This window comes from Danio aesculapii, chromosome 16 (genome assembly GCF_903798145.1).
Source record: "Danio aesculapii chromosome 16, fDanAes4.1, whole genome shotgun sequence".
Classification (NCBI taxonomy): domain Eukaryota; kingdom Metazoa; phylum Chordata; class Actinopteri; order Cypriniformes; family Danionidae; genus Danio; species Danio aesculapii.
The window spans coordinates 1,674,714-1,697,838 of record NC_079450.1 but is presented as its reverse complement, the minus strand read 5'-3'; the positions used below and the strand labels follow the sequence as shown (position 1 = coordinate 1,697,838).

Below are 23,125 nucleotides of genomic sequence, written 5' to 3'. Positions count from 1 at the left end.
GGTTGTGCATGAAAATCCCAGTAGATCAGCAGTTTCTGAAATACTCAGAACAGCCTGTCTGGCACCAACAACCATGCCGCGTTCAAAGTCACTTAAATCCCCTTTCTTCCCCATTCTGATGCTCGCTTTAAACTGCAGCAGATCGTCTTGACCTTGTCTACATGCCTAAATTGCTGCCCTGTGATTGGCTGATTAGAGATTTGCGTTAACAAGCAGTTGGACAGGTGTACCTAATAAAGTGGCCGGTGAGTGTATACTGTTTATATATATATATATATCATATTTAATGTATTCGAACATATATGTATTTATTTTTAATTGCAATTATTGAATATATATGTAAATATGCGGCTATTTTTGCAATATTTCTAAATATATATTGCATGTATGATGTATATTTCATATATGTAAAATCCAAACATGAACTTGTTTCTCATATGTGTAATTTGCATATATTTACTTGTATAATTTCTCAATTTGACTGATCGTCCTTAATAAAAAAGCAGAAATTAAACTAATAAATTTAAACCTATAACCACTGACACCCATAGAATAATACATATACTATGGAAGTCAATGGTTACCGGTTTCCAACATTCTTCAAATTATCTTCAAATTTTGTTCAGCAGAAGAACAAAACTCTGAAAGTCAAGGGTGAGTAAATGACCACAGAATTTTCAGGATTTTGGGTGAACTGTCCCTTTAATAATGTGCTGAGTCACTGGCCTTGTGTAGTTTCGTGACCCGTCAGTTTCAGTATACTCTACCCTCAGCTGCTCAACTCTGACCCCAGCTAACAATTATCAACATGCATTTTTCATCAGGCTCGGCGGCTGCTATCTGTTACAGCAGAAGCGCTCTTCATAATCCTCCCTACACCGCAGATGAAGCTTCAGACCAACACAAACCAATGCAGGTGAACTGAACACAATGAAACAGCGCTGGAGGAAAATGACCGGACGCTGGATGAAGCATGAGGAAACCTGCTTATTATTCTTCTGACACCCATCTGAGGCTTTTGAGACTCTCATTATTGTGTTTCTATTGTTGTGGGATGTTGAAGAATGGCTGGGTTATTTTAGATGCATGAGCTGACACCGCAGACACACACTATGGCTTTCCCCCAGGTAAGAACTGAAGAGTTGCTATTGTTTCATGTGTGTTGGTAACAATCCATCAGAATGGACTGTAGAGGTGAAGTAGTGTGTGTTATTGTTAAATTCTCATATATGCTGCTTAAAGACACCATGCAATCTAGATTTCCTCTTATGTATATAGTAGGTCTTGTTATAATTGAAGGATCTGATGCTTAATTATTTAGTAAAAATTCGATTACCCTCTGAATCCTTAATCAAACACCATAACCTTCTCTGCCCTCTTGAAACAACTTCACTTCTGGTCACATGGAATGTCTTTAGGGCGGGGCTATCAGTCATTAGGGAGGGGCTATCTGGTGCAATCAGTCATTTAGGGCGGGGCTATCTGTCATTATGGAGCGGCTATCTGTCATAAGAGTGTAGCTGTCAGTCTTTTAGGGTGGGGCTATATCTGCCATTAGGGAGGGGCTATCAGTCTTTTAGGGCAGGGCTATCTGTCATTAGAGAGGGACTATCAGTCCTTTAGGGTGGGCTATCTGTCTGTCATTACAGAGGGACTATCAGTCCTTTAGGGCGGGCTATCTGTCATTAGGGAGTGGCTATCTGGTGCAATCAGTCATTTAGGGCGGGGCTATCTGTCATTATGGAGTAGCTATCTGTCATAAGAGTGTAGCTGTCAGTCTTTTAGGGTGGGGCTATATCTGCCATTAGGGAGGGGCTATCAGCTTTTAGGGCGGGGCTATCTGTCATTAGAGAGGGACTATCAGTCCTTTAGGGCGGGCTATCTGTCATTAGGGAGGGGCTATCAGTCTTTTAGGGCGGGGCTATCTGTCATTAGAGAGGGACTATCAGTCCTTTAGGGCGGGCTATCTGTCATTAGGGAGTGGCTATCAGTCTTTTAGGGCGGGGCTATCTGTCATTAGAGAGGTACTATCAGTCTTTTAGGGCGGGCTATCTGTCATTAGGTAGTGGCTATCAGTATTTTAGGGCGGGGCTATCTGGCATTAGAGAGGGACTTTCAGTTCTTTAGGGCGGGGCTATATGTCATTAGGGAGTGGCTATCAGTCTTTTAGGGCAAGGCTATCTGTCATTAGAGAGGGACTATCAGTCCTTTAGGGTGGGGCTATCTGTCATTAGGGAGTGGCTATTAGTCTTTTAGGGTGGGGCTATCTGTCATCAGAGAGGGACTTTCAGTTCTTTAGGGCTGGGCTATATGTCATTAGGGAGTGGCTATCAGTCTTTTAGGGCAAGGCTATGAGTCCTTAAGGGGCGGGGCTATCTGTCATTAGAGATGGACTATCAGTCCATTAGGGAGGGGCTATCAGTCTTTCAGGGCAGGACTATCAGTCCTTTAGGGAGGGGCTATCTGTCATTAGGGAGTGGCTATCAGTCTTTTAGGGCAAGGCTATCAGTCCTTTAAGGTGGGGCTATCTGGCATTAGAGAGGGGCTGTCAGTCCTTTAGGGAGGGGTATCAGTCTTTTAGGGCAGGGCTATCAGTCACTTAGGGTGGGGCTATCTGTCATTAGGGAGGGGCTATCAGTCTTTTAGGGAAGGGCTATCAGTCCTTTAGGGCGCGGCTATTTGGCATTAGGGAGGGGCTGTCAGTCCTTTAGGGAGGGCTATCAGTCTTTTGGGGCAGGGCTATCAGTCATTTAGGACGGGGCTGTATCTGTCATTAGGGAGTGGATATCAGTCATTTAGGGTGAGGCATATGAGTGGGTGTCTCGTTTCTGGTCTGAATTTGTCCATTTGTGAATCTTTCATCTTTTTGTTAGCAACGCCTGCCTTTTAATAATCTAATTGATTTCCAAAGCACAAAAACCTGCAATGGCCGACCATTTCTTTTTGATTTCAGGACCGTTTGGATGTGTGTCACGACAGCAGAAAATAAACAAAGTTAACTTCCATTTCATGGCAACTTTAAAAAGCAGGGAAAACTAACAGCAACATCTGAATCAGCCAATAGAATGAGTTTGTGGGCGTGGCCATGTATTTGACTGACCGATACATTTATCCATGTCAGACAAAAAATTAGCCATTCCACCAAACTCATAACATTGGCTGAATCAAATGTTGCTGTTAATAAATAGATAGCTGGATAGTTAGATAGATAGACTAACAGACAGATGAATATATACACTGCATTACAAATTATTATGCAAAAGATATCTGTCTCTTATTTTCCTAATTAGTCTTGCTTCAAGGAGAGTCAGTATGATTTTCAAGTCATCAACTGTTAGAGTGTAATCCTAATTTTCTAAACAAGCCCCCCAATGATAACAATATTTATTTAAAAAATAAAAGTCTAAATGCACCGTTCCAAATTATTACGCACAACAGAGTTTAAAAGGTTGTAAAGAACTGAAAATGGTCATTTGTTGAATTTGCAGCATTAGGAGGACATATTTATTGACATCTAAAGCTATTTCAATCAAAATTATCCAAGCAGGGCAAAATACAGGTCAACAAAGGACCCATTCCTCTATGATCTCCCTCACAGTTCTTGGATCCATTGAACTTGGGAATTTTTGAATAGTTTCTGATTAAATGTATTTGATTTCAGAATTGAGCTGCTGTTTAAAGGGCACCTATTATGTACAATTTACCTTTGTAGGGGGTTTAAGCAAAGTTGTTTGTCAGCAGTGTGTGAATATATCTAGCCTCTAATGGTAAACAGTCTGCAGAAACACTTTGACATTCTCCCTTTGTACATGTCATCACAGGGGGAAAGCCCCGCCCACTTGTGCCCATCTCTCCCTCATTAGCATAAACAGCAGCCCTGAGTGAGAAGCAGCCGTCTGTCCATTAGCCATTAGAGTGTTTGAGCTGCTGAAGGTAATGTCAGCATAGACTAAGAGTATTATAGATGTGGAGTTTTAGCTGAACAGCGACAGGAGCGACATAGACGACACAAATATGCTCTAAAAGTGCTCAATAGGGTTGAGGTCAGGGCAGTGTGGTGGCCACAACATGTGAAAACAGCCTTTTGAATCCTTTTGCAGCTTGTGATTGTGCTGTTGTTGTGTTTAGGGTCTCTATCAGATCAGCACAATAAAGGACACCAATGAGCCTCTACAGTCTGCTGGGTTTCCTCCAAATCTGCTGTCTGCCTGCCCGAATCTATTAAACACGGCTCTTCCTCTGCTCACGGCTCCAGTCATGACGGAAACACCGCTCACACTCATACCTGGATCCACAATGAAAAACTCCACTACCCACAATCCCACAGACTCTTCTTCACAGCCACTTCCTGTGTACGGAACAGGAAGTGGCTCTCTTTCGTTTCGTCTGCTGGGAGTGTCTGAACTTGCTCCATACACACTGGCTACACTCATGCCACACCTGCCCAGGTTACCATCCACTGACCGGGACTGCACACCGCTGACCGACACTAAAAACGCCAGAGAAGGAGAGCAGAGCACCGTACAGCACACACACACCAGTATTAGTGTTTCGAAAAACTCCTCTACACTAGAGACAGGTACAGATGGACGGACAGATAATAATAGATAGACAGGATGTGTAGGCAGATGGATCAGATGGATGAACAGACAGATTGATCAATGGATGGATGGATGGATGAATGGATGGATGGATGGATGGATAGATAGATGGATGGATGGATTGATGGATGGATGGATGGATGGACGAATAGATAGAAAGATGGATGGATGGATGGATGGATGGACGGACGGATGGATGGATGGATGGACGAATAGATAGATTGGTAGATGGATGGATGGATGGATGGATGGATGGATGGATGGATAGAAAGAAAGATAGATGGACAAGTTGGATGGTAGATTGAATGGACAGATAGATAGATAGATAGATAGATAGATAGATAGATAGATAGATAGATAGATAGATAGATAGATAGATAGATAGATAGATAGATAGATAGATAGATAGATAGATAGATAGATAGATAGATAGATAGATAGATAGATAGATAGATAGACGGACAGATAGACGGACAGATAGACGGACAGATAGACGGACAGATAGATGGACGGATAGACGGATGGATAGATAGAAAGATAGATAGAAAGATAGATGGACAAGTTGGATGGTAAATAGAATAGTCAGATAGATAGATAGATAGATAGATAGATAGATAGATAGATAGATAGATAGATAGATAGATAGATAGATAGATAGATAGATAGATAGATAGATAGATAGATAGATAGATAGATAGATAGATAGATAGATAGATGGATGGATGGATGGATGAATTGACGAATAGATAGATAGATAGATAGATAGATAGATAGATAGATAGATAGATAGATGGATGGATGGATGGATGGATGGATGGATGGATGGATGGATAGATTGATAATATATATATTAGATAGATAGATAGATAGATAGATAGATAGATAGATAGATAGATAGATAGATAGATAGATAGATAGATAGATAGATAGATAGATAGATGGATGGATGGATGGATGGATGGATGGATGGATGGATGGATGGATGGACAAGTTGGATGGTAGATAGATTGAATGGATGGATGATTAGATAGATAGATGGACAGACAGACAGGATGGATGGTAAATAGATTGAATGGATGGATGGATGAATAGATGGACAGATAGATTGATTATTTATTAGGTAGATGGATGGACAAGTTGAATGGCAGATAGATTGAATGGATGGATGATTAGATGGACAAACAGATGAATGGATGGATATACAGATTGACAAATCTTTAGACAGACGAATGAATGGATGGATAGAATGGCAGATAGATGTGTAGGCAGATGGATGGACAGACAGATTGATAAATTGTTAGATAGACAGATTGGTAGACTGAAAGAGACGGACGGTTGGAGGATAAAAGTACAGTATGGATGTGTGCATGTGCAGATGGTGTATCAATAGTCTGATTGATGATGTAAGATTGATCTTGTATTAATCAGATGTCTCTGGATTGAGTCTGTGTTCTTCATCTCCATCTCGTCTGTTGGTAATCTCCATCCTCGTCCCCATCTTCATCATCCTCAGCGTCTGCATCTCCGTCACAGGTACAGCAGACGCTCTGAACACTCACTGCTGCATTTACATGGCACACTTCAATCACACAGTTCTGATATTTGTGGCACAGATGGGATACAGTCCACGTATGTGTAAGCAAGACAAAATCACATGGATTCTGCTTCACACAGGTCAGATTAAGGCCTATTTTTTGGGGAATGTTTCTGATATGAATGGGATACGTGTCCTTATCTGCAGTGTTAGCAGGTAGACCAGATTTTGTGATTTTAGTTGTGTTTCTATCCAAAGATGCAAACTAAATTTCTTAGCAAAACTGGAATATGACAGAAAATATTTGTGAATAAATCAGATTCAATGAGTCAAAGAGGAAATAAAACATCCCTTCCTGATAATATATATCCAAATATCATAGTTTAATAAGTACATGTAGCTTCATCATCACATGATCTCTTATAACAAACTCACATGACTTTTTAATTAGTATTGATTGTGTTCAGCACTTTGGCAAACACTTATTGGACTTTTTTGTTGTAAAAATGTGCAATAAATAAAGTACATACATACACAGACTCTTGAGAAAAAGAAATAACAGTGCTTAAGGATGAGAGATGGATGGGAAAATAAATAAAAAAATACATTATTAGTTTTGGACTTGACTATATATATATATACACATACATACATACACATACATATATATATACACATACATATATACACATACATACATACATACATACATATATATATATACACATACATACATATATATACACATACATATATACATATATATACACATACATACATACATATATACATATATATATATACACATACATACATACATACATACATATATATACACATACATATATATTTATATATATATATATATATAGTTTTTCTGGGTCATTGTGTGTGCAGAAATGCAGACATCAGATACAAATCACTTTTAAAAGAATAGATATGGTCACAGAATCGAAATTGAATATCAAGATCTACAATGTAAATGCAGCTAATGATGGATTTCATCTTTATTCATCTTTTTACATCCACATCATCATGAAACAGACACCTAACGCTGTGTTTTTCCTCCTCAGTGAAGTTGGTGTGTTTTCCCAGTAAAGCAGTACACGTTTACACCCCTGCTGGAGACTCGCAGAACTGCACCATCACTCCATCGCCTGTGTACTCTGTCAGAAATCCAACCAACAGCACCATCATCTTTCCTACAAGTACAGTCAGACATCTTTAACATTCCTGCGGGTTTGATTATGGTTAACCTGAGCTGTATCCCAAACTGCACACTTGTTCTCTCGTTCACTTTTCCCTATATAGTAGGGCTGGGCAATAGGATGAAAATCTTATGTCACAATATAAGTCATCTCATCCTGATAACAATATACACTCACCGGCCAGTTTATTAGGTACACCTTACCAGTACCGGGTTGGACCCCCTTTTGCCTTCAGAACTGCCTTAATCCTTCATGGCAGAGATTTAACAAGCTACTGGACATATTCCTCAGAGATTTTGCTCCATATTGACATGATAGCATCACACAGTTGCTGCAGATTTGTCGGCTGCACATCCATGATGCCAATCTCCCATTCCACCACATCCCAAAGGTGCTCTATTGGTTTGGTGACCGTGGAGGCCATTTGAGTACAGTGAACTCATTGTCATGTTCAATAATCCAGTCTGAGATGATTCACGCTTTATGACATGGTGCGTTATCCTGCTGTAAGTAGCCATCAGAAGATGGAGACACTGTGCTCATAAAGGGATGGACATGGTCAGAACAATACTCAGGTAGGCTGTGGCGATGACACCATGCTCAGTTGGTACTAATGGACCCAAAGTGTGCCAAGAAAATCTCCCTCACACCACTACACCACCACCAGCAGCCTGAACCGCTGATACAAGGCAGGATGGATCCATGCTTTCATGTTGTTGGTGCCAAATTCTGAGCCGAGCATCCGAATGTGGCAGCAGAAATGGAGACTCATCAGACCAGGCAACGTTTCTCCAATCTTCTATTGTCCAGTTTTGGTGAGCCTGTGTGAATTGTAGCCTCAGTTTCCTGTTCTTAGCTGACCAGGGAGGTCAGAACAAGGGATGGGACTGGAAAATTAAAAGACAGCAGAGCAAACTGGCAGCAATAATATACAATAAAATAATAAAACTAACAGAATCAACAATAAAACATAAAATCAGATATAAATCCTAGAAGAGAACTAGACTGACTTGGGCAATCGGATGAAACAGAAACTGAAATAAAGACTTCTAGAATCTTAAAGAGAGAAATTAAACAATCAAAAAACAACTAATAATCAACTACTAATAAGACTGAGACTGACAGAAAAATGGAACAAAAATGGTTCAAAGGATAAAAGCAAGACAAAGATTAGAGCTCAAAATTAACACTAGGAGCAAACTAAAGAAAGTAGTAGCTACAAACAAACAATAAGTAGACAAGAGAACTAGAACAGGCAAGACAAAACGCTCAGAAAAGATACAAGGCTAGGATACAAGACAAGCTCACATGGAACAAACCAGCAAAGAAATGAGAACACACAGTACAATACATAGAGCAAAGCACACGAGAGACAGGTGAAAACAATCAGGATAACAAGGTCTAAATGAGAAGGTGGGTAACTGAAAACAAGGAGGAAAGACAAGAGGAACACATGGCCAACATAAATTAAAGCACAGCGATGTAAATAAGCACAGGACAAGCAGGGAAACACTGACAGGACAGACAAGACTGTCAGGTCAGGACCATCTCCTCTGACCTCTGGCATCAACAAGGCATTTGCGCCCACAGAACTGCCGCTCACTGGATATTTCCTCTTTGTCGGACCATTCTCTGTAAACCCTAGAGATGGTTGTGCGTGAAAATCCCAGTAGATCAGCAGTTTCTGAAATACTCAGAGCAGCCCGTCTGGCAGCAACAACCATGCCACGTTCAAAGTCACTTAAATCCCCTTTCTTCCCCATTCTGATGCTCACTTTAAACTCCAGCAGATCATCTTGACCATGGCTGCGTCCGAAATCACATACTTGCATACTATATAGTATGCTAAAATCAGTATGCGAGCTGAGTAGTACGTCCGAATTCATAGAATTTGAAAGTCAGTATGCGGGAAGTACGCGGATGACTTACTACTTGCGGCAAGATTCTGAAGTGCGCATCCCATGCATGCTGCGATATCTCATGATGCCCCGCGAGGGGATTCATGAATGGGAGTGAAGCGACGCAACTGACGCAGGTAGGTCACATGACCATGACGAAATGGCGGATGTAGTACGTCCGAACCCCATTCATACTTCTCACATGCACACTGTATAGAACGCACTTTTCTAACTGCCGAGTAGTACGATTAAATTCAAATGCAGTACCTACTAAGTAGTAGGTGATTTAGGACGCAGCTCATGTCTACATGCCTAAATGCATTGAGTTGCTGCCATGTGATTCGCTGATTAGAAATTTGCGTTAACAAGCAGTTGGAAAGGTGTACCTAATAAAGTGGCCGGTGAGTGTATATCACAGCATAAAACCATTTCAGTACATTCAATCAGTTAATAGTTTATAATAGTTCGATTATCCTAAGTTATATAATGTATTGTTGCAACCCTGGTCTAGGGCGTCAAGGAAAGTAGAATAAAATGATGCACCTGACAAATAAAAGATGTTTTCAGGAAGCTCTTGTGCTTGGGTCTGTATATTTATGTCTTTTTTTGCCAGATTTCCAGTTATTAACAACATGTCCCTGTTTGCTTACAGAGGCATACATTTAAGAAGTTACTGGGCAGTTAATGATGTGCAATAATGTTATATACAGTATGTGTTTTGAAAAGGCGGCATCTCATGCTAACTATAACGACAGTACAAATCAGTATTACACAGTGAATTACGGTACATGACTGGACTAAGTCTGGCTTCCAGACAAGGGCCAAACAAGGACTATATCTGGGCCAAGTCTAAGTCAAGTTAATAACCCAGAATTGGGTCAGATATGTTGGTGTGTCACGACTGCAATTAAATTGATAAACCCATGAAGCATTGGGCTTTAGGCACGTTATAGGCATGCTTTTTTCTCAAAGCGACCTGATTGGTAGAATCTTGTCTTTACTCAAAAATAAATTAAATGTGGGTCAAGATAGGTAAAACTTACATGGCACACATATATATGTTTAACATCTGGGCCAAATACTACATTTGACATCTGGCCCAAGTCTTGTGTGCCGCCTTAAAGACCTTGCCACTTCTGCCAAACCCAGGCCATGTTTGGCCCACATGCTGTAGGCCAGTGCCGAGTAAATGCCTGCTGTGCAAGCTTTATGCCAAATCTGGGCCAGAATTCTTTGCTACCTGAGTAGTGTATAGGGAGCGTTTTAAAACACTGCTCTGCTCTCGTCCCTCAGATTGCTCCTCATCGATGAACACTGGATCTGCAGGGATGCGTATCGTCGGTGGTACGGAAGCTGTGAAGGGTCAGTGGGGTTGGCAGACGAGTCTACACTGGAGAGGCAAACATGTGTGTGGAGGAGCCATCATCAGCCCTCACTGGGTCATCACCGCCGCACACTGCTTCGTGCAGTGAGTTACACATGTTACACTGTGCATGTATTGACCTTATTCTTGATGAACCTGCGGGCGCAGCCATTGGAATCGTTTTGGCTTAAGATGGTGGCTACTCACTGAGCCACCGTGCCACTTAATTTTAGCGATTCTGGTTCTGATTCCTAATCTGCTAATTGAATCCATAGCAAATTCTAATGCTAATTAAACATGCTAATTCATGCTATCTATCTGTTCATCTATCACATTCTAAGTTTGTCTTTATATACATTAATATCTAGCTTCTGGTGTTGTCCTTCAGGTATGACATGATGCTGGAGTCAGACTGGGTCGTGGTTGTTGATACTCTGAGTGTGTCAGATTCATCTCTGGGCAAACGCTACAATACTCTACAAATACACCCACATCCACAGTTCTCTGAGGACAACAACGACTACGACCTGTGTCTGCTGCGCACGCAGACTGACATGGAGATGACAGGTATGTGTGTGTGTGTGTGTGTGTGTGTGTTTAGGAAAACTCCACTGCGCACTCTGCTGAAACTATACTTTAACATTAAACAGATGAAAGTATTAAGTGTATTAACACACAGCAATAGTGTCTTACGGGTGGTTTGTCAAGCCCACTCACCTGCGTTGAGCACACTCATGCAGCCTACCGTTATGTGATGCACTGAGTTAATCTAGTGTTGAACTGAGAGAGTGTGTCTGAGCCTCGGACATTATCAGGAAGGCTATTCCAGAGTTTAGGAGCTATAAATGAGAAGGCTCGACCTCCTTTAGTGGGCTTTGCTATTCTAGGTACTACCAGAAGCCCTGAGTTTTGAGATCTTAAAGAGCGAGTTGGATTGTAGCGAGACAGAAGATTGGTTAGATAAACAGGAGCTAGATTATTTAAAGCTTTATATGTAAGAAGCAATATTTTATAATCAATACGGAACTTAACAGTAGGGTTGGGTATTGTTTGGGGTTATTTTGATATTGGTGCTAAATTGATACTTTTAAAATGGTACTGGTGCCAAAATAGTGCCTAAACCGATACTTTTGAGCCACAAAATTATGGTGGATGACTCGAGAAAAATCTTTTTTTTGACAAATCTATATTTTAATCATCAATATATTTATTTAAAGTAAACACCAATTCATATTTTATATATTTAATTTGCATTAATATATATTTTTTGATCATTTGTTTGAATGAATTTAAGATTTGCATTATGCAATCAACAATACATTAGCTTAATGCTAACCTGTGGAAAGGCGGTCATCAAAATCAGTGAACTCCTCTTTTCTAGGGTTGGGGCTCATGACTACATATGAAAATCAGTAATCTACTGATTTGCCTTAATCTGAATAAGACAATAATGTGCTTCAGGTGTTTACATGAGCTGCTTTTTGATCATTGGATCACCGGGTTATCCATGTTTCCTCCTGAGTTTCCTCATCTAATTTCGGGGGTTTTATTTTTATTTTTTTAACTGCAGTTCAGCAGGTTCACTTTCATCCAGCAACATATTGTTCATGCTTCGTTACAACGCACACAGAAAGAACCTATATAAACATATATGTTTTAATATAGGTTTTGATACAGGTTTTTAATATATGTTCATTCATTCATTCATTTTCTTTTCAGCTTAGTCCCTTTATTAATCAGGGGTCGCCACAGCGGAATGAACCGCCAACTTATCCAGCACATGTTTTACGCAGCGGATGCCCTTCCAGCTGCAACCCATCACTGGGAAACACATACACACTTATTCACACACACATACACTACGGACAATTTAGCCTTCCCAATTCACCTGTACCGCATGTCTTTGGACTGTGGGGGAAACTGGAGCATCCGGAGGAAACCCACATGAATGCAGGGAGAACATGCAAACTCCACACAGAAACGCCAACTGACCCAGCCGAGGCTCGAACCAGCGACCTTCTTGCTGTGAGGCAACAGCACTCCCTCTTGCGCAACTGCGTCGACTATTTTAATATGTGACATATATAAAATTGTCCGTTTTCCTATATGTACATATAATACAGGAAACTGGCCAGTTTTATATAATCATATTAAAATCGGAGTATCCATGTCCATGTAAACATACTCAGTGAAAGTGCCAGATGATGTCGCAAGCTGTCTCTGTCAGTGCTTTCCTCTGCATTTAAGTTGCATTTAACTCTGACCTACTACAGTAGAGCTCCAGTACAACTAACTGAGTTACTACTACAGTACAACTACTGTCCCTGCTCGGTGGACAATGGTTTCCAAATGAGATTTCAGTACTACAGTTGTATTGCTGAAGTACTACCACAATATATTGTATTGCGCTTTTCAGAAGTATAACTAATTACAGTAATATATCTACAATACTGCAATACATAATAAAACTGAAGTGCATTTTTAATATGTATGTACTTTAAGTGCAAAACATTCTATATCATATCACTATATTGGCCCTCTCAGTTTATTTAATTGAATTGAATTGAATTTAATGTAAAAGGGCACCAAGGTTAGCCTTTTTTTTCAGATTTAATATAAGTGTTTTGTGTCTCCAGAAAGTTTCAGCTCAAATCACCCATCAGATTTTTCATTATTACCTTTTGCAAGATTCTATTTATACATTTTTGCACTAGGGGGCTGTTTTGTTGTACTGCTCCTTTAAGGCTAGTCCTCCCTACCCACTGTTTCTACGTGCCTTTCTGCGTGCCTTAATCTATTTAGTCTCCACTTTCCTTCCTAATCTGTAACTGCCTATACCACTAACTGTACTCTCTCACAAAAAACACATTTCTAATGTTTTGCTTCTTAGACTTTACACACCTGAAACTTGTCTATAGCACTTGTTCACTGCTGCTCTTATAGTTGTGTAAATTGCTTCCTTGTCCTCATTTGTAAGTCGCTTGGATAAAAGCGTCTGCTAAATGTAAATATATAATACTAGCACGGAGCATTAAAGGGCGTCTATGGTAAAAAATCTAATTCTCAAGCTGTTTGGACAGACATATGTATAGATATAGTGTATAGATCGTCATATTGGGCTGATATAAACACACTCAGTCCTTATTTTCAATTTAGCAACATTAAAACGGTGGACCAATTGGAGCGGTTTTCAGATCGACCGCAACTTTACATAGGAGAGCGGTGCCCCCGCCCACCAAATTGATTGACAGCTGTGCGCATTAACGTGTCCCAGTAGTCACGTGCATAATCATATCAGCAAGAGAGGACGAGCGCAAAGCAGCCGGGAATAAAAGATCTGTTCAGTTCGCTAGAGTCATCAATCATCATCAAATGTGATCAAGAGTGAGTTTCACAAGTTTAACATGTTTTAAAACAGAGCATGTGTGGAATGAATTACAGCGATTTACTTCAGCTTTACTTCATCAGCACAGCCGCGTGTCAGAACAATTATAAAGGAAGACGCTTCAGTCCCGGTTTGTGGACGTTAAATCAGGTTTATTTTGTACATTAATATAAGAGATATCCATACAGCAGTGGAGATTAACCTGTATCCTGACACATATGCGTGCAAACAGAGTGCGAAGCTAAACAGGCGCTCTGTCTGTCTGTGTGTGTGTGTGTGTGTGCGCGCGTGAACTTTGTGTGACCCTGCCATGGAACTGCACAACAAGTCCTCATTGGTAAAGTTCTCACTGTGGTATTTCTCACAAACGCTTCGTGTGATCTGCTTCCTTTAAGTCTGTCTGTTGTCTGATGCTGCCAAGGGAGGAGATTAAGGCACGCAGAAAGGCACGTAGAAATGGTGGGCGGAGAGGACTAGCCTTAAAGAAGCAGTACACCAAAACCGCCACCCAGTGAAAGGAATAAATAGGAATTTAAAGAGCCCATATTATACATGAAATAGGGTCATATTTAGGTTGTAAGGGTCTCCAACAACAGTCTAATATGCATGCAAGGTCAAAAAACACTTTGATGGTCTTATAATCTGCATTTATTTTTACCTAATTATCCCAGCGACTCCCATATGAATCGTTCAGCGATTCATTTGTTCCCAAACCCCTCCTCAGCGCGAAGCTAATCTGCGCTGATTGGACCGATGACAGCCTGCTGCGATTGGTCGGCAAGACTGACAGGCTTCAGCGTGAGACAGAGTGAAATGCCCAGCTGCTATTCATCAATATAAAAGTAGTCACAGTGCACACACGCTTCATAGTGAATTTTGGCTGCCAGTGGGTGAATGTAAACACAGACGATGGACTAGAAAACACCGACGACTAACTATTTTATTGAGCAAAAAGTCCAAGAACTGGCGAGGAGATCTCCTATCCCGTCACAGTCTACCTGCTCTTTTCACACACACGCACACACACACACGCGCACACACACAGGGCTGGCGCGTCCAGAATAGAGACGGCGCGTCGGCGACACCTCCCTCACCACCCGCGTCCTCAGTTATGTCCGCGAATACCAAGCGGCAACCTCCCGCTCTCCCTCAGGAAGCCAATACGGAAGTAGCTGAAACTGCAATTCATCAAAATTCCGCTAGTCCTGGCTCCATAATAGAGCAAAGTGCAATTGAGCCCACTGTTAGAATGGCCAACTTTACAGCAGAATAAAAGGTGTTTACAGCCTGGTACAAAGAACGATGTTGGTTCATATAGCTATTATTACCCTCCATGACAACTGTGAGGGGGGTGAATTTATTTATAACTCATCCATTTCCTTTATATTAGGTTATATTAAGTTTGCATAATTAAGGGCGTGGCCACTTGAGTGACAGCTAGGTCTCGCTGGTCGCCGTCACTTCACCTCAGCTGAATCCGGCAGATTAGCCACTGATCTCGGCATATTCATCGTATTTTTGTGCTGTTTTATGTGGCTTTACACAGTCAGCTGCCTTTTGGACTTATTTCTTACAATTATCAGACGATATGGGATGCTGTGTGCACTTAATTGTGCTCCCAAATCATTCACATGGCCTCGTTTCCCATGTGAGTAAAGTTATATACTTGTATACCATCTCTATAAATGTATTTGTTTTATTTAAGATCATTTATCATTAATATTTTTCTTTAGACCCGTAAAGCACTCCAGAATGTGACAGATTGATTAGCTGTAGACTCTAGAACAGTCATCTGAAGCGTTATCATACAGTGTTATGCTGGAGTTCATCAATAGTCTTGCATTTACTAACACACACTATATTTGAAGTGTTTGGAAGTATTTCGCGTTTTCCTCCTGTAGAAAAACGTCATAAGAACAATGTTTAGTGGCTCAATGTATGACTACAGTGTTTTTAAAAGTCTAAACACTTTATTGATATAGTGTACAGCCAAGCACATGTGTTCAGAACACAAACGAGTCGCAGGTAATAGAGTATCAAGCGTTTCTCCCAAAGTAAAGTCTGTCTGCCAGGTCTAAGCAAAGTGCCAGCAGTGTCTGTAGCTCCGCTCACTCTTCGCCTCTTTGCTCTTGTTTGGTATCCCGCCATGGGTGCGATGACGCACGAACAAAATGGCGACGGTTGGCAACGCCTACTTGTAGCTTCTTTTGCAGTGTTCAGAAACCTATGGGTGACGTCACGGATACTACGTCCATATATTTTACAGTCTATGGCGAATACCCATCCCCCCCCTTCTATTTCAACCGTGACACCTCCCCCCCTCCCCCCGGTCCTCACTTTACTAATGGGTCCCTTTCGTTTTCACTATCGGGTTGAGGGCGGTGTGATCATACTTTGCCTAGAGCGTTACCCTGCTCAGAGGAGACACACACACACACACACACACACATTACTCTCCTAAGAGGAGACACACACACACACGACCTTTCTCAGAGGAGACACACACACACACACACATTACACTTCTCCCCAGAGAACACAACACACACGCCTAGAGCGCCAGTTCAGCTTGCTGGGTGCAATTTAGACACCTCACCTCGATCCTGAGCTGAACTATTTTGAAACTTGACCATTGCATGTGTGTAGGAACAGCTGACGATCCGTAAACAAAGCGGCACGCGGTGCGATTTCAACGTGGCTTTACACGCGATATGAGAATATAAAGAGTTAACCTGATACAGTACACACGGTTACAAGTAACAAAACACAACTAAATACATCATGTGCAAGCCAGAGTAAACAAGGCAACAGTTTTAATCGCACGTACTTACACTTGTGAAATGGGGGAAGAAACTGATTCATGATCCACTGATCCTTGTTCTGACAGTCTTTACTGATCCTTCCTTTAACAAACTGAAGAAGTCTTCTTTTAAGCATGTAGTTTCCAGAAGCATTCGATCTGCTCAAGGCTGGGCTATAATGCTGAGGTTTCATCTTTGATTAGACTGTCCATAATATCCATCTGCACAGCGTGACTTCATTCCACCGGTGTCTGTGTGTGTGTGTGTGTCTGTGTGTGTGTGTGTGTGTGTGTGTGTCTGTGTGTCTGTGTGTGTGTGTGTCTCTGTGTGTGTGTGTGTCTGTGTGTGTGACTTTTTTTTCTGTAAGTGGGCGGGGCCGCAGGTTTCAAATCTCCTGGGTTTGCGCGTGCAACTACTTATGTTTCATAGCCGCGTCATCGCGAAACACCTAATGACTCGTTATCAAGACGACTCGTTTGAAGCACTATGAGTCGACTCTTTTATAGATGAATCAATAGTTTTAAACACTGTACACTTACAGATTTAAGCCTTAGCTGGATATTTCACTTCACTTAGAGCTGTGTGACACAATACATGGAAGAGCATTTCACTTTAATAAAAGGTATAATGAAAAATCTGGTATTTTGAGCTGAAACTTTACACACACTTTCTGGAGACACAAAACACTTATATTAAATCTGAAAAAAGGGTTAACCTAGGTGCCCTTTTATTACATGCTTATTTTCCGTGAAGTGATCTATTTGAGGTAGCCTAATATTTTTATTTGACAGAAGAAAAAAACATGATTGGACAAACAGCATATGCCGGTTCTTAAAGTATTCAGTCAGAGTTTTCGTGTTGTAATCTAAATTTGTCATTTAAGTGAATAAGATCTAGAGCAGTGTTTATTTATTATTTTTGTTACGTTTATTCTGTTTTTCTCTGCAGCTGTACACACTGCAGGTGCGTGAAGATTCTCTGTTATGTTCTGTATGCTGTTCGCATGTTAAAATAAATCAGTATTTTAAAATGCAGTATTGAATGTGTCACACAAAATAGGCACGTCAATTATTTAAAAAAATGAAATAATATTTTAATATAAATCTGTTAAGGGGTAACTGATAATATTCGGTTAACGAGCGGCGATTGGCCGCTGGCAAATTTAACCCAATTTAAAACACAAATCTACATTTTACTGACGGATGTGAGTGTCACTAAATACTTTTTAAATCAATGTTTTTCTATTATTATTATTTAATGTGAACAACACTTAATAAAACTTTAAATGTATTATGTATGTACTTGCGGTGGTGGCCAGATTGAAACACACCATTTACCCACATCTTGGGTTAACTATATGTGATAAACAAAACATAATTCCATTTTTAATAATAATAATTGTATTTATTATGACACTTTTCTTTTTAATAGGTTAAAGACTGAAATGAAAAAGAAATGCTATTCAGGAGCAATGTGCACACACTGACAGGTCAAATCAGCTTCTCTCTTTTCAAGTTCAAAGCAAATTTGAATGCCATAGGACATAGGCGGAGGGTGAACAAACTCCAGGGTAAGGCTAAGATATGCGCTGCCCTTTAATGCATTTAAAAAGATTTGCCACTGATCAAGAAGAGGTTTCCACTAAAGCACCGCCTATCAACAAACGTCTTATATTCAACACACACATTAAATTATTTTATTAGATTCATTCAATTATTATAGTCACTTTCGATATGCAGCCAGGGGCCAGAAGTTTTAAAATAAGTGGACCTAAATATAGGGTGAACTCTTAAACTAAGTGTATAATAGCTAGTTTGTCATATTTATGATCTCTGCTAGTATACTAATTGATTTAACAAGTGACATTTGAGTATCCAACACTTTTGCAAAAATAAATAAATTGCAAAAATGTGTCAAGAATCCGAAATCATTCACTTTGCCACGAGGCCAATCGAAAACTGTAATTCAGTAATAAATATATAAATATAAGCACTTTTGAACTGTGATTAGGATAATGAACTTATTTTTCTTTATTAAGCTAGAAACAACAAAAAAGACAATGAAAATAGGACAACATAAACTGTTTATTTGCGTTATCAAGTGCTGTGGTAAACTTATAGGCTCTAATAAATTAGAGGCAGAGTAAAGGTGATCCAGTAGCCATTAGCTAGCGTGATTAATTGTTTGTTTAAAACTAGATTCATATTATTCAAAATTAAAGCATAATTAAAAATCTTACCTTCCCATCACCCCTGTAGAAAACAGCAGAATTAACATGCAAAACACGATTGCTACACTAGGCTAGAATACTACGTTACAATGAAACAACCAAAATAAGGCATTTCATTTAACACTAAACCAGTTAAACCAGAATAATATGTTATTATACCTCTGCCGTAATACTCATTTGTCATTTTATTTCTTACGTCATTGACCAGCAAATCAGAAAAGTCTGCTGGCCAGCACTTTCTGTTTCGTTTTCAGAGCTGCTGCGAACTCCAGTAATAAACAGCGCTCATCAGTGCAAAGTTGGACAGTTCCATTATTGTGCCGAGGGGGACTTTGAAATTGATTGATAAACTTACAATAGCTAAAGTGTTCTGTTAATCATTAACATTAAATTACATTCATATTCCACCTTACACCCGTTACATGTTTTCAATGCAGTTTTTTCTTTGCTGCTATCTCCGTGGTCTCTGGCCAGGGGGAGGCTAAGCCTTCCCCAGCCTTACACACCCTCCGCCTATGCCACAGGATTTTAGATATGTATATAAAATAGTCTATGTAATATATTAACATCAACAAATTAATAAAATAAGGAGCAAAAGAGAAATAAATGATAGAAAAGTTGATAAAAACAGACATCTCTAAAAATGATCATAATTGCAAGATTAAACAAGTAGATTTTTAAATAAGGCAAATGCGTTGATTAACTAATGGTGGATATTTTGCAGCCAGTTTAGATGTCATGTCGTCCTCTTCGAGTAGGCAATATAGCCAAAGTTTTTCTGAGTCGTTTAGATTACAGAATATATTTTTAGCCTACATTTTCTCTCGGTATCGCGGCTGTGTGTGCGCTGTCAGCTGAATACAGGCCTAAAATAAGTCGAAAAAGCAACTAGACTGAGCGCTGATATTTGTTCTTTTTTTTCGAATAACGAACAATTTCAACCGAGAGGAGATACCGACAGCTTGATTCGCAGTATTTTCTGTTATTAGCTCGGAATAAGCACAATTCACAAAAATTAATTTAGTTTGTTTTTCTTTCTTTAAATAAAAGATTAGATTGGATTGGCCTATTTCACTGTGTGTAAACATTAGAAATAATAATTAGGCTGAGATACAGATTCCCTCTTCATTCAGAAATAAAAAATGAAACCTTCCTTTTTTGACCATGGAAACCGTTTTCATACTGTTTTTATATATATATATACTTCTAGGCTGGACTACTGTAATGCTCTGTTTGCTGGCTGCCCAGCATCTATTAACAAACTTCAATTAGTACAAAATGCAGCTGCCAGATTTGATCACATCACCCCAATGTTATCCTCCTTACACTGGCTGCCTGTTAAGTTTCATATTGAATTTAAAATATTGCTTCTTACATATAAAGCTTTAAATAATCTAGCTCCTGTTTATCTAACCAATCTTCTGTCTCGCTCTTTAAGATCTCAAAAGTCAGGGCTTCTGGTAGTACCTAGAATAGCAAAGTCGAGTAAAGGAGGTCGAGCCTTCTCATTTATAGCTCCTAAACTCTGGAATAGCCTTCCTGATAACGTCCGAGGCTCAGACACACTCTTGCAGTTCAACACTAGATTAAAGATCTATCTTTTTAGTAAAGCACACACACAATGCAGCACAGCGGTATGATGCATGAATGTACCTCCCACATCTCGATTATATACACTATGAACAGCAGCTACACTAATTATTCTCTATTTCTACTTGGGGATACTCATCCAGAGGCCTCCAGAGACTATGCAATGCCACTTTTGCGATCCAAAACCTGCGACGAGATGATCCCGAGGTTTCCATAATCCCAGATCAGGCTGTATCCTGAGCAGCTGCTGTGGTGGTCATGGAGAAGTAGAGAGTATGAGACTGATTCCTGTGACGCTCCAGGGACAGACGAGTCTTCGCTGGCGTCCAGCAGCCTCTGGTGTCTAGACTGCAGCTCTGCACAAGACATTTGGCCAGTGGAGAAATGGTCGTGCCCAACTGAGTCTGCTTTCTCTCCAGGTTTTTTTATCCTTCACTTTCGCCAATTGGTGAAGTTTGTTCCTCCACTGTTGCCACTGGTTTGCATGGTTAGGGACTTGTGGAGCTGCGCATGGATGGACTTACTCTTCAGTGTTTGGAGGCTCAACAGTGAATATTAATCAACACTGAACTGAACTAAACAGAACTTAAACTCTGAAAACTGGACTGACACTGTTTCAATGTACTATAATCTTCTATGTGAAGCTGCTGTGACACAATCTACATTGTAAAAGCGCTGTACAAATAAAGGTGAATTGTGTGTATATATGTATATGTATATGTATATGAATGTGTATATAGATAGAATAATACTTAAATATATTACCATCAAATGCTAAATAAATAAACTTGTAAAAAAAATAAACTAAGCATTTAATTAAAATGCATATTCTGAAATATATTTGTAGGAAATAAACTAAATTATAATTATTTTAAAGTGTGCTTAAAGTTATATGAAGAGTTTAGATGCAAAAACCTCTAAAAGCTATCTGATATTTTCTTCTTAAATTAGGAGTTTTCTCCGTCTCTTGTGTATGTGTAGGCTCAGTAATTTTACTTTTATAGTGATGAATAAGTTATTTACATTGCCTTTAAAGTGAAATACCTGAACATAAACATAGGAGGCTGACAAAAGGTCATTTTAGCTAATATTTGAGTGTACTGTGCTGTGTGAGTGTAACGCTAGCACAAACTGAAGCATTAGTGTGTGTTTGCATAACAGTTTACCAACTATATTTTCTGAGTGTTAAAAACTGTTGTGAAATGAAGACATTTCCATTCTAACCATTGTTCTGTGGCTAAAGCTCAACATTTGGTGATGACATTGATAAAGCCCTGGCGCTAGTTCAGTAGATATTACAGTAGGATTCCTCAAATCACAGTCAACACACTCTTATATTTCACATTGTCATATAAATGGCAAGGCAATGTGCTTTAAACATGACATGATGCAGAAATATTGTTCTATAAAGGCTAAATTGAGTCTGCAGTGTGTAAAACAGATCTTCTATGTGTTGTTTTGTGTTGTTCACACCTATTGTCAGATCAACACACAGATAAAGTAGTTCAGGCATGTTTTGAGTGCATTACAGTCCCGTATCACTACGCTGAAGGATTTCACTTATGTTAATGCAAGGAGCCGGTGTGATGAACAAAGAGCAGGAGTCAGAGATCCACTTTATTGAAGACAATAGTTTACAGTTTGATCAGCAGAAAACAGCTTCAACACACTCCATGGGGTTCGTAGGCCGCTCTCAATTAGACAGAAATGATAGGAAGAGCAGCACACATGTGGTCAGTGACCAAATAAAATCATCAGGAATTCAGACTTCCATTGTTTTCTGACATTATGCTGTTTTCTGCTTCTGCTTCCCACATTCTGCACTTCCTCCTGTGAGTGTCGCAGTCAGAGCTGCATGCAAATGAGGGCCGGCTGAAGCCTCCCCATTGGTCCATTAGCTCTAGATTGACAGCTCCTCCTCCAGCCAATCAGGCGAGGAGAGAAGCTGACGTCACTCTAATGGCAGCCAATGCGCACAGGTGAGGACAGAGAAGTGTATAATAATTAACAATCGCTCTTAAATAACAATCTGTGCAGTGGACACACAACAGTGATGGAGAAGAAGAAAGAGGAGAAACTAAAACTAAACAGCAAAAAAATGACCCTAATCAAACCATAACCCTAACCTAACCCAACCATAACCCTAACCCAACCATAACCCTAACAAACACCCTAACCCAACCATAACCCTAACAAACACCCTAACCCAACCATAACCCTAACCCAACCATAACCCTAACAAACACCCTAACCCAACCATAACCCTAACCCAACCATAACCCTAACAAACACCCTAACCCAACCATAACCCTAACCCAACCATAACCCTAACAAACACCCTAACCCAACCATAACCCTAACAAAAACCTTAACCATAGCCTAACCATAACAAACAGCCTAATCCTAACCTTAACCTAACCATAATCCTAAAAGAAAAAATCTAAAGTTTAGAGGGATCTGGGAAAGAAAGAAAGAAGGAGAGAGAGAGAGAGAGAGAGAGAGAGAGAGAGAGAGA

The 23,125-nt window shown here is 39.9% G+C and overlaps 1 protein-coding gene across 1 annotated transcript; it reads left to right on the top strand.

Moving 5' to 3' along the window:
• The first annotated feature begins 854 nt into the window (after positions 1 to 854).
• LOC130243028 (transmembrane protease serine 9-like) lies at positions 855 to 20,827 on the top strand. Its single transcript, XM_056475053.1, has 7 exons — positions 855 to 1,127; positions 4,129 to 4,579; positions 6,030 to 6,134; positions 7,209 to 7,343; positions 10,535 to 10,709; positions 10,993 to 11,171; positions 20,754 to 20,827. Exons 1-7 carry the CDS (start codon positions 1,083 to 1,085, stop codon positions 20,825 to 20,827), a joined length of 1,164 nt encoding a protein of 387 aa, XP_056331028.1. The 5' UTR covers positions 855 to 1,082.
• The last annotated feature ends 2,298 nt before the right edge of the window (positions 20,828 to 23,125 follow it).